The 17626-nt window shown below is 45.8% G+C and overlaps 1 protein-coding gene across 5 annotated transcripts in view; it reads right to left on the reverse strand.

Annotated features, from left to right (window-relative positions):
* St7 (suppression of tumorigenicity 7) overlaps positions 1 to 17626 on the reverse strand; it is a 246813-nt gene that overhangs the window by 28222 nt on the left and 200965 nt on the right. For all 5 annotated transcript variants that reach the window (XM_028871758.2, XM_028871757.2, XM_028871759.2 and 2 more), the window contains 2 exons: positions 12540 to 12612; positions 10995 to 11097 (listed from right to left, as the gene is read on the reverse strand). In XM_028871758.2, the coding sequence (XP_028727591.1) occupies positions 10995 to 11097; positions 12540 to 12612 (176 nt within the window). The remainder of the gene's footprint in view (positions 1 to 10994; positions 11098 to 12539; positions 12613 to 17626) is intronic.

Here is a 17626-nt window from a genome sequence, read left to right on the forward strand (position 1 = left end):
CGAGCAATAATTTGCCCTATGAGCATGGATGGAAAGGGATGCCAAGGCCAGAAGCAAGGCTAGACCATGGCCCTGGAGCATCAAAGGGAATAGGCGATACTTAGGGTCTGGAGAAGCGTGAGTACTATCCCGAGAGTCACCACCTACATTAACACAAGACAAGCCAACCCCAGAGGTTCCCAGGGCAACTGGGGGCTCAGGAGGTTCGGCAGCTCGCCCAAGACGGCACACATTGCGTGGGACAGAACTTGCACTTAGAATCCAGCCTTTCTGCTGCTGTCTGATGAAGAGAAACAAAGCCACTCACGACATCCTCCAGAGCATGGCCCTTCATTGTGAGGTCACTCTGGTTTTCAAACTTTCAGACACAGAATAGTGTTCAAAGGTAAAGCAAACAAACAAAAGACTGAATATGTGATTAATAATGTGGAATATGTGGAATGAGACCTGAAAGAGGTCTGAGGACACATTATAGCTTCTAAAATGACCAAAAACCCTACTGTATAGGGCTATGGGGAATGAGATTGGAAGAGAAATCGGGGAGGGCGTCATGTGCCAGACCAACAAGCAGAGTTAGAAAACACTTAGAGAGTCCCTGTCATAGCCAAGGGGAAACTGACAGGCGATAAAGGGACTTCACTAGGACTTTGTGTCTGACAGTCAGGAGAGTGGCAGAAGGAACCAAGTATGACAGTCAGTGTGTGCCACGTAGGGACACAGAAGGTCCTTGATGGGGGATTTCACCACCAGCGGAAGAAGTGGTTCATCAGGCAGAAAGTGACAAGCAGAGCTTAAAGTATCTGAAGAACTTCCCTGGACAGATGGCCTGGGATTCAGGTGCTAGGCCTAAAGTCTGTGAAAAAGGCTGAAGACAGATTCAGGCAGGAATTGAGCTATGGAACCTAGGAATTTCCCCAGGAGAGTTTTAAGCGAGAGAGGGCTCCTCCTAAAACCAGCACAAAGCAGTAGAGAGCACACAGAGGAGCATGCCTAGCAATCAGGAGAAGATATGTGGGGTCGAGGCTGTCTCAAGATGTAGGAAGTTGCTGGAGGCTGGCTGTGTGTCTCACTGATCCACCACAACTGTGCAAGATGCACTGGAGTTGATAGTCAACACTTCCTAAAGACAGAGAGTGCAGGTCTGCTGTGGAACACAGGCTGAGGAGCAAGAATGGGATGAGGGTGAAGAAGGAGCCAAAGGACCTGGTGGCTGAGGTGGGGCTACTTGTGCCCTTAGTTGGGGAGACCTTCAAAGAAGCAGTGCCAGCAACGGCAACATGCTTTGTTAGAGACTCCTGAGAAATGTAACTTTAAAACCGTTTTCTGTTCATTTTCCTTTGGGTTGTGTTTCTACAATATATCTCCTTACTCCCTTGCAAAAAGGAGTTTTTTGGAACAAACTGGCTCAAGAAACATATATTGAAATAATATTTCTGCACTATACCATTGATATACAATATCTCACACAGTCTGCCAGGGTATTTTGAATTGCTGCCCCCATGCTTCAAGTATCTTTAAATGCTAAAATTCACTACACATTGTTTCCTAAATTGGATTAAAAAGCAATTTTCTTCTCTGTCAATCAGCGTTACCAAGATCTAGAGAGAGGATTGCTTTAGTGTTTGCATGGGGCATGATTTCCATTGTGCTAACAGTGTCCTGCAGACAGCTCATTAGCACAGTCAGTGACTGGGATGTTTTCCTTCACATGTCTCTTGTAATCACTGCGAAATGAGCTTTTAAACTGACAATAGATAAACTTTTTTAAAGAAAAAAAGGTAAATTTTGAAAGGAATGCATTTCTATCATAACAACTTTGATCCTCATCTGTATTTTCTCACATTTTTCCATATTCTAGACAATGGTTTAAAAATTTATGCAGTTGGGGTGTTTAACTCTTTGGTTTTTTGGGGGGCCTGCCACCCAACTCCCAAGAAAATACATGGAGGCTTATTCTTACTTATGAATGCTTGGCCTTAGCTTGGCTTGTTTCTAGCCAGCTTTTCTTAAATTATCCCATCTACCTTTTGCCTCTGGGTCTTTACCTTTCTCTATTCTGTGTCTTTCTTTACTTCTTACTCCATGGCTGGCTGTGTGACTTTGTGGCTGTGTTTGGTCTCTGGAGTCCTCCTCTCCTTCTCCTTTTCTTTCACTCTTCCCCCCTCTCTTCTCTTCCTATTTATTCTCTGTGCATGCCAGCCCCACCTATTTCTCATTCCTGCCTATCTATTGGCTGTTCAACTCTTTACTAGAACCAATCAGGCATTTTAGACAGGCAAAGTAACACAGCTTTACAGAACTAAACAAATGCAACATAAAAGAATGTAACACATCTTTGCATCATTAAACAAATATTCCACAGTATATAAAAATGTAATGCACCTTAAATTAATATTCCACAACAAACCTAGTTATCAATTAGGCGAAATCATTACATTAATATTCTGAGCAGTACAGGCTATCCTGTGGGTAAATTGAATTTCAGTGATGTGGTAAACATCCTTTTCTCAGCAAATGCCAGTGTCCACTCTTGCCTCATCGTGGGTCCAGTAAAAAGGAATCATGCCTCAGTGGCTTAAGACTTAAGACAAAAGCTTTCCCCATGGCTGCTTGTGATTTTTCTTGACTATTTCATTCACAATTTTTTGGCACCACAGGGAGCTCGCCATGGTTCCTCAGCCCCATCTATTCCTTCAGCATGGGTGTGGGGCCTCCAGTTCTGCGGGTGGGATCATAATCACTTGAGAGTTTCTGTGGTGATGGTGGCCCTCAGACATCTGGACTAGATGCACAGGTGATTTGAGCTTCTGAGTACTATAGTACTATAGTCTGGGGACTAATGTCCCCAATGCCATGTGTGAAGGCCGTGGCCCCTACCCCAGGGAACTAGGGGGACATGGTGGAACCTTAAGTGGGAGTTAAATGCAAAGCAGTTAGACCACTCAGGTGTGCCCTTGAAGGGCTACTGTGATCCCAGCTCCTCTCTGGTTTTGTTCCGCTGTACCAATTAGACAGGCAGTTTCTTCCTCCATGAGTTTCTGCCATGATGCATGCTGCACCACACATCTAAAGGCAATGGACAACCACGAACATACCACAATCTCGAAAGTGTGAGGTAAGTAAATCATTCCATTTGCTAGGCTGATTGTGTTGTTCCGTTTACTTTAACATGTTCTGGGAAGCCAATGACATGCCAGGTTAGTAAACTCTTCAGATTCCACCAGAGTAGCTCTAATTTTACCTGCTTTGTTTATTAATTAAGGCTTCACAACTGTCTGCAGGGAAAATGTTGTTTTCGTCTCCATTCTCCTGTGGGAATGGAAGCTGAACTACTGTGAGTGATCTAAGTAAGCTGAGCAGTCGGGACGGAGCCAGAGGAGCAGAGAACAGGTCTTTCTGGTAACCGACCACTTTCTTGTTTGCCAAGGCTCACTTCCGGGGTTTAGGATGCTCGAGTTTTCAGAGCTGAACAGATGATTTGCTCTTTTGCACACAATCAAAGCAGCCCCACCGTGCTGACCATGAGGAAAATGGTTACGACAGTAAAGCAAAGGACCTGGAGTTCCAGAGCTGCCAACTCTCTTGTGTTAGCTCTGAGTGTGAGCTCCATGCCTCCCTCCTTTGGGTCTTTGCAACATGCTTCCTGTTTCACAGAGGTACTGCCTGGTCTGTGTCCTCAAGAGTATGGGTCCTGTTGTGATGGGTGTCCCAGTGCCTGGTGCGCAGTGCGCGCTCTCGAGATGAGTCTGACTGTACTGTTACGGCACAGAACACTCGGCTTTAGGACTGGATACCACTGGAGGATACAGAAGCTTGCAGGCAGCAGTAAGATTATGCCCGAGTTGGGCATAGTGGTGCACACTTTTAATCCCAGCACTCAGGAGGCAAAGGCAGGTGGATCTCAGTGAGTTCGAGGATATCCTGGTCTACAAAGTGAGTTACAGGACAGCCAAGGCTGTTACACAGAGAAATCCTGTCTTCAAAAAAAAATATCCCCTTCATGATGAGGTAAAATTGGCAGGACACCTCTGATCATTCTGTTGGAGCAGGGTAGTGCTGGATAAGTAAACAGTTCTAACAAGCTATTGCTGACTTGCAACCTAGTGAGGTGTGTTGCTTCTAGGTTAAAGAAGAATGTCTCTTCTGGAGCAGGGGAGTGTCCTCTCTAATAACAAAAATAGACACCAAGTTGGAGAAGACCAGAGACCTTAGCTTGTGAAATGTAAGCAGAAGTCTCCAACAGTACACTCACCAATAAGGGGAAACAAGGGAACCCAGATACTCCATCTGTGACAGTAATGCTGACTGTCGACTTGACTGGCTTGAAAAGCACATCTCTGGGTGTGTCTGTGAGCATTTTCAGAGAGGACTGACTAAGAAGAGAAGACCTACTCTGAATGTGGGCAGCAACATCCCTTAGGCTAGGGGCCCTGATGAAATAAAAGTAGAAAAAAAAGCTGAGCAGTGCAAGCAAATATATTTCTACGTCTCTCTCCCACTCTCCCCTCCTCCTCTCTCCCCTCCCCTCTCCCCCTCTCCCCTCCTTCTCTCTCCCCCTCTCCCCTCCTCCCCTCTCCCCTCCCTCTCCCTCTCTCCCCTCTCTCTCCCTCCCCTCTCCCCTCCCCCTCTCCCATCTCCCCTCCTCTCTCCACTCTCCCCTCCTCCTCTCCCCTCCCCTCTCCCCCTCTCCCCTCCTTCTCTCTCCCCTCTCCCCTCCTCCCCTCTCCCCTCCTCTCCCTCTCTCCCTCCTCTCTCCCTCCCCTCTCCCCTCCCCCTCTCCCCATCTCCCCTCCTCTCTCCACTCTCCCCTCCTTCTCTCTCCCCTCCCTCTCCCACTCTCCCCTCCCCTCTCCCCTCCCCCTCTCCCCTCTCCCCTCCTCCTCTCTCCCTCCCCTTCCCTCTCTCCCTCCTCCCCCTCCCTCCCCTCTCCCACTCTCCCTCCTCTCTCCCCTCTCCCCTCCTCCCTCCCTCTCCCACTCTACCCTCCTCCTCTCTCCCTCCCCTCCTCCTCTCTCCCTCCTCCTCTCTCCCTCCTCTCTCTCCCACTCTCCCTCCTTCTCTCTCCTCTCCTCTCCCTCTCCCCTCCCCTCTCCCACTCCCCTCCTTCTCTCTCCCTCCCCTCTCCCACTCTCCCCTCCCTCTCCCACTCTCCCCTCCTCCTCTCTCCCTCCTCTCCCACTCTCCCCTCCTCCTCTCCCCTCCCCTCTCCCACTCTCCCTCCTCCTCCTCTCCCCTCCCCTCCCTCTCTCTCCCCTCCCCTCCCTCCCTCTCCCACTCTCCCCTCCTCCTCTCTCCCCTCCCCTCCTTCTCTTCCCCTCCCCACTCTCCTCCTCTCCCACTCTCCCTCCTCCTCTCTCCCCTCCCTTCCTCTCTCCCTCTCCCCTCCCCCCCCTCCCCTCTCCCCCTCCCCTCCTCCTCTCTCCCTCTCCCCTCTCCCCTCTCCTCCCTCTCTCCCCTCCCCCTCTCCCACTCTCCCCTCCTCCCTCTCCCCCTCCCTCTCCCCTCCCCCCTCTCCCCTCTCCCTCCTCTCCCCTCTCTCCCCTCTCCCTCTCCCCTCTCCCTCTCCCCTCTCCCTCCTCCTCCCCTCTCCCCCTCCTCTCCCCCCCCTCTCCCCTCCCTCCTCTCTCCCCTCCCCTCTCCCACTCTCCCCTCCTCCTCTCTCCCTCCCCCTCCCCTCTCCCACTCTCCCCTCCTCCTCTCTCCCCTCCCCTCTCCCACTCTCCCCTCCTCCTCTCTCACCTCCCCTCTCCCCTCTCCCCTCCTCCCCTCTCTCCTCCCCTCCCCTCTCCCACTCTCCCCTCCTTCTCTCTCCCCTCCCTCTCCCACTCTCCCCCTCTCCCCCCTCCCTCCTCCCCTCTCCCCTCCTCCCCTCTTCCCTCCCTCTCCCCCTTTCTCCTCCTCCTCTCTCACCTCTCCTCTCCCACTTTCACTGTTTCCCCCTCTCTTAGCTGCCATGATCCAACCTGCTCCATTCTGCCACACTCCTCTCTCATGATGGACTGAAACTACTAGTCAAAACAATCTCTCCTTTTAACTGCTCCCTCAGGCTCTTTTGCATGAAGGCAATACCTTAAACACAGAAAGCTCACACCAGAAAAGTGGGGTCATTGTTGTGATATTTGACGATGTGGTTCAAAAGCCTTTGGAACTGCTTGGTAGCAAGAAGTTGGAAATGTATGAAGAACTGGGCTGGACAAAGTCTAGAATGCTATAAGCAGAGATTAGTAGGCAATTCTGGTGGGTGTTTATAAGATAAGAATGCTTAGGAATGTAGGCAGGAAAGACTATACTCAATAGGAATTGGACCAGGGGCCATCTGTGCTAGTGTGACAAATAATTTGTCTACATTTTTATCCATGTCTTAGTACTCTAAATCAGGCAGACTGAGTTTAAAGGTGGTAGGCTAATTATCTAGTGGACAGAATGTCAAGGCAGTCAATAATTCAGGTGATAGCATGGTTACTGCTTGTTGGTTTTAGCCAAGTTTACAGTGAGAACAGTGATAACAAAACAAAACAAAACAAAACAAAACAAACAATCAAACTAAATACTTAGTATCAGGACAGTGTGAAGGATACTTTGAGGACATCTTAGAAAGTGTCCAGACACCATTTATCCCAGGTTCATAGGTATAAAAGTTTTAACTAATCTCAAAGATTTTTCTTGGAGAAGTAGACACTCCAGTTCTCTCACCCTACACAGAGCCATTAATGGAAGTGTTTTCTCATGCTCATTCATCTGGGCTCTCAGAGGCTACTGCAGCTGTGGCCCTAGGGACCTTCTCCTGGCAGAAGACTTGGCAATCATACACATTGTGCTAGTTTTGCAGACACGCAGAAAGTAAAAATTATGGATCACAGATTCTTGTAGTGGGTAGCCATTCCAGCTTTGATCTGAAAGTTCCAACCCTCATTGAGGCTTCAGTAACTGTCACGCCTACAAGGCGGGGCCAAGAGAGGACCCTGAAGACACGAGATCCGGATGCACCTGCTGTCTCGGTTCCTGGACCCTGGACACTGGGGGTAGACTGAGCAGAGTTCTCCAGAGAATACCTCCAGACTGCACCATGCCTTTCCTAGACCCTGCAACCTACCTATCCCTTCATTTGTAAGTTACACCACTAAATTAACTTCCCTTTTAACTACGCGGAGTGGCCTTAATAATTTCACCAATAGAATCTTCTATACTAATTTCTAAGAAAGGCCAGGTAACATGCAGCAGGATAAATTTCTCTTCAGGTCCTCTTGGAGAGGGTGACGAGTGAAGCTATGACAATAAAGCCAAAGGTGGAACAAAGACCCTTGGAAGTCAGACTCCAGGAACTGGGAACATCCGAAAGCAAAGGCAGGAAGCAGAGCCAGTCCAAGAAAGAGGCAGCATGGGCTCCAGCCAGAAAGGTAGCAGTGGTCGGTCTGCCAAAGCCCTTGGGAATTTGTACCATGCTACCATGCGGTCCCGATACCAATGATAGAGTTTCAAGATTAAATATTTACCCGGGTTTTCGTCTTGCTCTGGTCCAATCCCTCCTCTGTGTTTTCCTATTCTGTCATTCTGAAAAAGGAAAGCTTGCCCTGTGCCACTGTGTACTGAGAGTCTATGAATTGATTTTTGATTTTAAAGGACTTCAAGGCTAACCATTTGTGTCGCATCTCAGAAGAGGCCTTGAATTCGGGCTTTTAGTCTAACATTGTTAGACTATTAAGAGTCTTGGAGATAGGCTGAGTGCATTCTGTACTATAAGGAGTACATGACAGTTGAGTTATAAGCTTGGTAAGGAAAGAGTTACCTTAGAAGAAAGAGGACCAAAATTTGATTTCCCTACAAAAAAAAAAAGCCCCCAAAACAACAATAAAACCCAAAAAACAACAATGAAGTACTGAGTATGGCCATATGCACTTCTATTCCCAATACCAGAGAAGTGGAAACGGGTGGACCTTGTCTCAAAAACAAAACCCAAACAGCAACAACAAGCAGGTGATGGCACCCAAGGAACATCTGAGATAGTGCTTTAGCTCCCACACAAACGTGCACTCACACACGTGAGCAAGTACACACCCATTTCAAAGAAAAAAATGGATACGAGCCTCTGGGGACCCCAAGGTGACTGCTGTGATTTAGGAGATGTGTTTGGGTGTCAGCAGGGGTGAATTTGTAACGGTTCATCTTGTTAGTTGACTTCACTGGAGAAGCACTTAGGAGACTGGAGAAGCTCTGAGTGTCTTTGAGAGTCTTTTCAGAGGAAGTGGCAACACCGTTCTAGGCTAGAAGCCCAGATGGAAGAAAGGAGAACAGTAGCTGCACTACACAGGTTTACTCCCTTTCAGATCCCACTCTCCCCTCTCACCGGCTCCTTCCTACCCTCCCTCCCTCCCTCCCTTGTTCCCTTGCTAGCTCTCTTCTTCCTGGAATCTGTGTCTCCCCACCATGATGGGCCGAAACTTTGAACTAAAATCAGTAAATCCTGACCAAGTCAGGACTGAAAGTATAACACACTCTTTTCTCTGCTCTCATGGTTAGAAAATGGAGTGAGATCAAACATTTGAAATGCTCCTAAAGAAATGCTGTGTGTCTGAGACGACAGATAGGACAATTTCCCTAATGAGATCATTATGCATTGTGTACATGGATTGAAATGCCGCATTCTATCCCATAAATATGTGCAATTACCATGTATCAATGAAAGCAACATTGGAACCATTTCCACTTTTAGAATCATTAGAATTGGCAGACGTGCCAAATGATTGTCAAACTTTTCCACAGCAATTTTGAACTATTCCTAAGAGCTTGAATGATTTCCATTATCACAGAATTAAATGGCAATGCCATCAAAATATCTAAACAACAGAACCATCCAGACTCCCTGCTCATGATGACAGGGCCCTTAAGAGGGTGACTGGAAAAACTGGGATGTTCTCCTAGGCTTGAGGGGCCCCTGACAAGCTAATATCAATTACTTTAAGCATTTACACATAAATGGTATTCAAGTATTGTGTGTTGTGGTGGTTTGAGACTTCCAGGGCCTCAAATATTTGATATATTTGAAAGTTTAATCACCAGAGAGTGTAATTCTTTGATATGATTGAAAAGATTAGGAGGTGGGGCTCTGTTGGAACAGGTGTGGCCTTGTTGGAGGAAGTGGTCACTTGTCACTGGGGCGGGCTTTCAGGTTTCATTAGCCCACGCCAGGCCAAGGAGCTGGTGCTCTGCCCCTCCCCCACCTCCTCTCTACCTATGGATCAGATGTATCTCTCAGCTCCTGCTCCTGCAGGCAGGCCTAAATACTCCCTGCCATTACAATGGACTCACCCTCTGAAACTGCAAGCAAGCCTCCACTTAAATGCTTTCTTTCTCTCATAGTACCTCAGTCATGGTGTCTCTTCACAGCGATAGAACAGTGACTGAGACAAGTGTTTTATAAAAATTTCAAATATCTTATCTCATTTGAGCCTTATTCCCAAAGACAGGCAAGGCTTATATTTTTATCATTTGGAAGATGAGCTCTGAGGCACTTGATCCCAAGGTTATGTGGTACATAAAGGACAGCCAGAACTTGAACCCAAGTTTTTACCTCAGAATCCTGGGCTCTGTTGCTCAATAATTCCTACAAAAGTGCCTTACTTATGTTTACAGAATAGTTCTGTAGTATGAGTGAGTATCCAATAAATATTAATAGATGGCTTCAGTTTACTATAATTGAGAACAACTTTTGTTACTAGTTTTACATTTTAATCAGAGTTCAATCACATTTTGGCTTAGGCTCAAAATATTGTAAAGATTCATGCTTTTAGCATCCTACATATAACCCCCAAGCCTCTGTAAATATTTTGCTGATTAGCCACTAGCACTGGAGTGGTTAAATACATCCTTATGCAAAAATGCCACTCTGGACCACTCTTCAATTTCCCATTAAGTGAAATCATAACTTAGACTTAAGTAAAACCTCAGGAATGATATTAGATCACTATCTCTACCATTTTCAATATCAACAAAATAAAGTAGGTAACTCCATACATCTCTCTCTCCTCCCCCTCCCCTCTCTGTCTCTGTCTCTGTCTGTCTCTGTCTCTCTGTCTTCTCTCTGTCTCTGTCTCTGTCTCTCTCTGTCTGTCTGTCTGTCTGTCTCTCTCCACCCTCTTGCTCTAGCACTGCAACAATGCAAGCAGGGTTTTTTTATCATTGCACCAGGAGGTCTTTCTCAAATACTTATGCCATGTAACATGTGATGTGAGTTGCAGGATTAGTTTCTCAGAGGCTAAACGTGCTGAATATCAACAGACTGAAAAAGACCCACAGCTAAATACCTACCACAGAGCAGATAATTTCAGAGAAGCCCCAAATATATATTCAGCTCATGAATAAAACATTCCAGAAATATCTTTTGCCTTGATTTGATTCCATTAAAATCAACTTCAGAAAGAATATGTGAAAAAATATCGAGCATTTACCACCTGTGTATCATGGGGTTTAACCATGAAGACAAATCCTTTCACTGCGTCTAAGATTTAAAGTGACACTCACAAATCAAAACACTGCATACTCTGTGGTTTCTCCTATTTTTTCTAGCCAGTACTGATTACCTACATTTATCTGTAGAAACATGGAATGCCATATTAGTTGTTTTTAAAGAGTGCTGTGCATAAGGTTTATTTCCAGAATTTGCCTCACACAAGACTAAAACTGGTGTAAAATTCCTATCAACCTTTCAGGATCTTCACTTCAGCTAATTTTAAACTTTCTGAACCTAGTTGCCTAGACAAGGTTTATCAGTTTATTTTATTATGTTTACCCTGAAAACCAGCCCCTTCCCCCAAGTTCCCTTGAGCGTAGTTTTTGCTCAAAAATGAGGCTATAAATGCCTATAGACTGCACAGGTCCCAACATTTGTTGGTTGCAATTCAGTGTTTTATAACTGGGGATCCTGGGGACAGGGCACTGTGGCCAGCAAATGCTCTCTCTACTATCATAATGAGCTCCCAGGGGATGCAAAGACTCACTTTTGGCACGTGCGGATTAAATTCCACAGCTCTGTGAATGGCCTCTACCGCATTCATCTCCGCTGTGCTCAGCCCCCGCCGAGATGCGGCCTCCGGAGAGAATCTGAAAAGCAGAAAGACAAACATGCAGTTGAGACCACGGCTTGGGCAGCTACCCAGGGAGCAAGTATACATCAAGGGCCCTATGAGCAGAGTGAGCCCATGGCACAAGCTCTCCCAGCTTCCTCTCCAGGGGACCTCTGCGTGACCCCTTCCACCAAGGCTAACAAAAACCCCAGCAGAAGCAGAGACCCTGCTTCCATGGAATGGCGGCGGGAATTATATTCAGCTGTCAACTCACTGTCTAAATAGCTAATCTAAATTTCCTGCAAGGTACCTGCCTAGGTGGGAGCAGAGGTAGGACTGGCAAGGGCAGACAGTGGAGGAAAAAGAGAAAACTAGGTTACAGAAGAGCTCACTTGGTTAAAAACTGAACTGGGAGAATTTTAAGGGAAGCTCCCACCCCACGGCAGTACTGTGGTGGAGGCTATGGCCACAGCTTCAGCAACAGGCCAGCCTGTGTGGGCTGTTCCAGCAGGAGGGTGTGCATGCCCAAACTGTGGGCAAGACACCCACCCAAGGGAATGAAAAAAAAGAAAAAAAAAAAAAAACCAGACCATGCAATCTCTTTCTCACCTCACACCCAGGGCTAACTCCAGAGCTGTGCTTGGCAGGCAGACACCACAGGGCAAGCTGTGACAACCCTGGCCCTGCCCTCCCAAGCTGGAGTCGCTCGCTGTGTAGGGAGAAAAGATGTTGCAGTAGGTACTGGCGATCTACAGGATAAAAAAGAATGAAAGAAAATTACTCCAGTTTTGAAGCGCACACACACCTAACAGCAAACCTGTCTGACGCCGCAGAGGCCGTTACCTGCTCTCTGCACCAGAGGCTACAGGGGAGCTGGACTCTATCAGGGAAGTGTAAGCATTCATGGACTGACTCAAAAACACTCCGTCTGTCCTCTTTAACCTGACCGGTTATCCTTTGGACACTTGTGGAATGGCTATGTGCCATAGTCACCTGCCTGAATAAAACGGGCAAATGTCCCACTGAGGGGGCATCTCAAAAGGAAGCAGAGCAGGAGGGGCGAGGGAAGAGTGGGAGAGACCCGTCCCCACTGCCACACCGGGGCCCAGGAACAGACAGCGGAAGGGAAGGGGACACACAAAACGAGCAGAGGACAGAATTTTCTGTGCAAATCCCAAGCAGTCCTTTGGCTCTACCGTCTGACAAAAAAAAATAAAATAAAAAGTAAGAAAAAAATTCACCCCAGAGGAATGTAATTTAATGTAAATCATCTGTGTTAGGGACCACACACCCTTCCGACAAGTGGGGACAGACACCTCCTCTTCCTAGTAGTAAAACAGAAGATCAGCTGCCTTGGGGAAATGCATGCTTTTAAGCAGGGTCACAAGGACCAAGAGAAGCTTCCGGAGAAGGCAAGAGGTCTCCTTCCATCTGGTCAGCACAGGGAGACACGAGCGAGCGCCCGGACCGCTCACTTACTTGTCAGACACGGCTCTTGCTTTGAGCAGGGCGGCTGTGTAACATATTGTTGCCGACTTTGGTAAGCTGATATCTGTCCAAGAGAAAGAGAGCAAGAACTCCTGTCAATGTGCAATCAAAGGGACGATGCTTCAACAACACAAGATTAGCCAGGAGAGCCCAAGACAGTTCAAATTAAGAATATTGAAGCTGTTACACAAGAATCCCAGCTCTTTCCTACTGTGTCAAAATGCTGTGTTATTTTGTCAGTAATTTATGTTTAAAATTCACCAGACCCAGTCTTTAGAAATCATCTTCTATTTTAAAACATGCATCTTATACCTTGATTTTGAGCAGAGAATTGATATAAATATATAAATTTAGCTGTTACACAAATACCTGTGATATTAAATGTAAATAGGACCTTTTTGGCAGTTATAAAAATTAATCTGAGTTTAAAATACCCACAGAGCTAAAGAAGGTATTCTTTAGTTAGATTAAGACAGGTTTCCTTCGTATTAAGTTTCAGAAATTCAAACACATTTTTAAACAGCACTTTTTACAAATCCCCAAGTCAGAGTCAAGGAGACATAGAAAACTCTCTGATGCATATAGGTGTTTTTTGTTTGTTTGTTTGTTGGTTGGTTGGTTGGTTGGTTGGTTTGTTTTGTTTTGTTTTTCGAGACAGGGTTTCTCTGTGTAGTTTTAGTGCCTGTCCTGGATCTCGCTCTGTAGCCCAGGCTGGCCTGGAACTCACAGCGATCCACCTGCCTCTGCCTCCCACGTGCTGGGATTAAAGGCGTGCACCGCCACTGCTGCCCGGCTACATATAGTTTGTAAAGGGTCCGCGCATCAAACATTTTGAAGTGTCCAAGTTTTCTCATTCAAATTCATGATCAATCTCCTTTCCTATTAAAGCCTAGTTTGTCACACACAAAGACCATTTTATGAAGTTTGGAGGAGGGATGGACCGCTGTGAGCTGTTGGATGGTTTACAAACAAACACAGGTACAACTGACCGAAGGACGTGCTCTTTGGGGCTATGTCATATAAATCGGAACTCCCTTCTTTCAAAATGGGACAGTTGGTATTTCTCTAGCGCTTGTGAACCAGATTTTCACTCTGACACAGAAATACCTTCTTTTTAACAAATAAGATTTATTTGGGAGAGGTATGTGTATACCACAGCACCTGTGTGGAGGTCAGAGGACAACTTTCAGGTGTCCATTTTCTCTCATTGAGCCATGTAGGTTGTGGGGTCAAACCTCAGTAGTCAGGCTTGGCAACAAGCACCCTTCCCTACTGAACCATCCTGCCAGTCCCCCAAATATTTTCTTAATTCAACATAAACCAGGGCTGGAAAGAAAGCTTGGCCACTAAAGGTAATTACAACTGTGCTTTTCCCCATATGCCTCAAAATTCACCCTCCATATCTGAAAGGCCCTAGACATCTCTCCACGGGGCTGTTTGCAACTTCGAAAGGATGACAAAGGAAAACCGTACAGGAATCTCAATCAGCCAGTGGCAGCAGATGAAAGTGATTCCTTGAAAGAAAACTGTTTCTTCTTCCACAACAAATATTTGTGTAATGTGTTATTGTGTACATGTGCAATGTGTTATTGTGTGCATGTGCAATGTGTTACTGTGTGCATGTGCAATGTGTTATTGTGTGCATGTGCAATGTGTCCTCCCAGTCTATTGTGTGCATGTGTAATGTGTCAGGACTACTTAGCAAGGCAGGAACTGAGAGGGACGACAATGACCTCAGCTCTCGACACTTGGAGAACTGAAAAGCTCCCTTCACTGGGCCATTAGAATCAGATATATGTGGACATGTGCCTCTACATGTGCGAAGGTGTGTAGAGCCTGTGATCACTCATCTCCCATAGTAACCAGCCCCACATAAGCCTCTAGGCAGATGGCCCAGTCAGACAAGACAGTCCCTGTCTCTTCCCGTGAGCTGGCTTATCATGATAAGCTTCTTTCTGCCACAGCATCGTCTGTGGACTTATCGACCTCTGGTGTGGGACAAACAGACCTAGCCTTTCCTAGACCTTTGCTGGGAACAATATGAACACAGAACTGAAAGGAAGGAGGGCTTTGCGGTCCAGATCTCAGAAACCATATTCAAGTAAAACTTCATCACCACCACCACCCATACCACAGATGCCTGTTTGTTCATTTGTTTCAATTACGGTCTCATGTAGCCCAGGCTGGCCTCAAAATCATCACATAGCCCAGAATGACCTTGAAATCTTGACCTGGTATGCATTACTAATTTAAGAAGTATTTAATATGCAGAGATAAGAAGAGTGCATGACATCTAAACTCCTTCAACAGTGTTACACTGTCACTGTTGGGGACAGGCGGGCCGTGGTCCCCACTGCTTTTCTCTCTTTCTACAGCTTGTTACATAAACACTAACAATGTAAAGGTTAAGAGCGCTGATAGAGGGAGAATTCTGTTGTCAAAATATGTAAAGCAGGTTCCTCAACAAATACACTGGTGGAGCCGGACACAGACAGACAGACAGAGGACAGACAACAGATGGAGGCATCAAGCACTGTTAAGCCGCACATCTAGCAGATGCACAATACTCAAACTGCCAGTGAAAGCTTGAATGCTCCCTTTGCATTGTACCTGCTGCAGGACATCACGTCATTAACACATTTCAGCAAGTAACGTTCAAATCAGAGGCAGACGCTGGTATTTTGAGTTCATTATAAGAAACTAGAAGGGGTTAATTTATTACAGGCCTCTTGCACTATGGTCACTCTTTGATTCCTGGCCCCCCTCTCAAGCTGAGGCTTGGTAACTGCTGCCTATTACAAATTTTAATGTAATTTTTGCTAACTTTAGAAGTATAGTAAAATGTGGAAATAGTACAAAGATCTTTGAATGCTTCACTCAACTTCCTCAAATGGTTATATTTCCTATAACCACGGTACCATGAACCAAAAACTAAGCTGATATTGCTGCAGTCATTTGAACAAACTTTGACTTTGCTCCATTTCACCCTCTTACGTGTGTTTTAGCATGTGTCTATAATAGCTAGAGTCATGTAACACTGCCATCCCAGCAAGATAAAGACTACCCACGGCCACAGAGAAGCCCCTGGCTGGCCTTGGTGCTTGCCTCCACCCTGCCCTCCTGCACATGGTGGTCACCAATCTGCTTTCTGCAGCTTCGCTGCCCCTGTAATTTCATGCTTTGCCACTGCAGAAGAGGATAACGTGACAAGATAAAGGAAGAGACTCTCAGATTCGTCATGGAAAAGTTATTATAAGAGGCTCTGAGCTGAGGCTAACAAGTTATCTGTGTGCTCACACTGTCAGGAACATACTCAGAAATTGTATTCTGTAGAAGAGAATAAAACACAACTCTAAGTAGAGTGTTCAGTTTGTTTTGTGACGACAGACTAACTCTACAGTGGCCTCTTTTATAAGTGGCATTTAGCAATAATTACCATAAAATCCTCTTGAGAACAGGAATTTGGGTTGGGGTATAGTTCAGTAATAGATCATACAGTTAACATGCACAAGGCCCTGGAGGCTCAATCCAAACACACACACACTCACACACACAAACACACACACACACACACACTCTCTCTCTCTCACTCACTCACACACACACACTTCTTTCTCTCTCTCTCTCTCACACACACACACACACTCTCTTCTCTCTCTTCTCTCCTCTCTCTCTCTCTCTCTCTCTCTCTCTCTCTCTTTCTCTCTCTCTCTCACACACACACACAGTATTATAATTCAAAAATAAAACCACACAATTCACCCGTCACTCTCTATAGAAACAAGGTATGCTAACTGCATATTTCTCACGAGCCAATCTGAACTGCTGGTATTTGTTTATTTTTTTTTTTTCTACTTGTCTCTAACTTGTGTTTACATAAGTCCTTTCCTGACAGGGGAAGAAATTTCCCCGTGTATGCTAATATGTGAAATCAAACTGTCATCAAATCTTCATGAAAAGTTACAGTCTTACACTTCATACCCATGGAAGCCCATAGCATTACTGAAATCTATCCATACGGTAGTACAGAATTTTCATTCCTCTTCATGGCTGAATACTACTCATTGTGTGTATACACGAGATACTTAGTCTCTTATTAATGGATACTTAGATTGATTTCCAGCTTTAGCCCACTATAATTAAGGATGCCATTACTTTGTTTATCATGTACACTTAATTTTTTTATTTTTATTTATTTATTTTTATTTTTTATTTTTTGGTTTTTCGAGACAAGGTTTCTCTGTGTAGCTTTGCGCCTTTCCTGGAACTCACTTTGTAGCCCAGGCTGGCCTCGAACTCACAGAGATCCGCCTGCCTCTGCCTCCCAAGTGCTGGGATTAAAGGCGTGCGCCATCACCGCCCAGCTTCATGTACACTTTAAAAACACTCATTTCTTTTGTGTGACTGAAATTGAAGTAGCTGGGTTAAAAAGTGGATATTTAAATTTGCAGAACAGTACTAAAACATGTGTCCAAGTGGATCCATAAAGCTTTCAAAATTCTCATCTGATGGCAGAGAACAGGAAGTGGTTATTCAGGGCTGGAGAGGAATGAGGCAATTTTTAGAAATGACAAGAAGTTCTGTTTCATCCTAGGCGGGTCACACAGGTAGCTGTCTAGGTAAAAAGCCATGCTGTCTGCATAAGACTGCACGTGACTGTGTAATTTCTACCTCAGTACTAGTTTATGTTGTTAACATTGACAACCCAAAGTCACTTCTTTTCACAATTCAATCTTCCTCACAGTTTATTGACCTTCTATAATTGCTCCAACCTCCACTTTCTCTGAGCCGAAAATCCACTAGTTTTTTGCATTCTCTGACAAGACAGCATTGCACTATTTCCCAAGTTAGTCCTGCAGACATTAAGGTGGTTAAAATGTCTTGTTTATTCCAGTTTTCCACGGTAAAAGCCTCTAGTTTCTCAACTGACAGAACTTTTACCGAGTTTTGTTCCTGAGCAATGGGTGGTTTTTAAAGGGAGACTTGAGAACGGCAGTAAACCTCACAGTACACCCCCCAACCTGTCCAGGAAGGAGCTTCAGGGACCCGTGCAGCTCAGGGAGCCACCACCATTAATG

Source organism: Peromyscus leucopus, chromosome 3 (assembly GCF_004664715.2).
Source record: "Peromyscus leucopus breed LL Stock chromosome 3, UCI_PerLeu_2.1, whole genome shotgun sequence".
In the NCBI taxonomy this organism is placed as follows: domain Eukaryota; kingdom Metazoa; phylum Chordata; class Mammalia; order Rodentia; family Cricetidae; genus Peromyscus; species Peromyscus leucopus.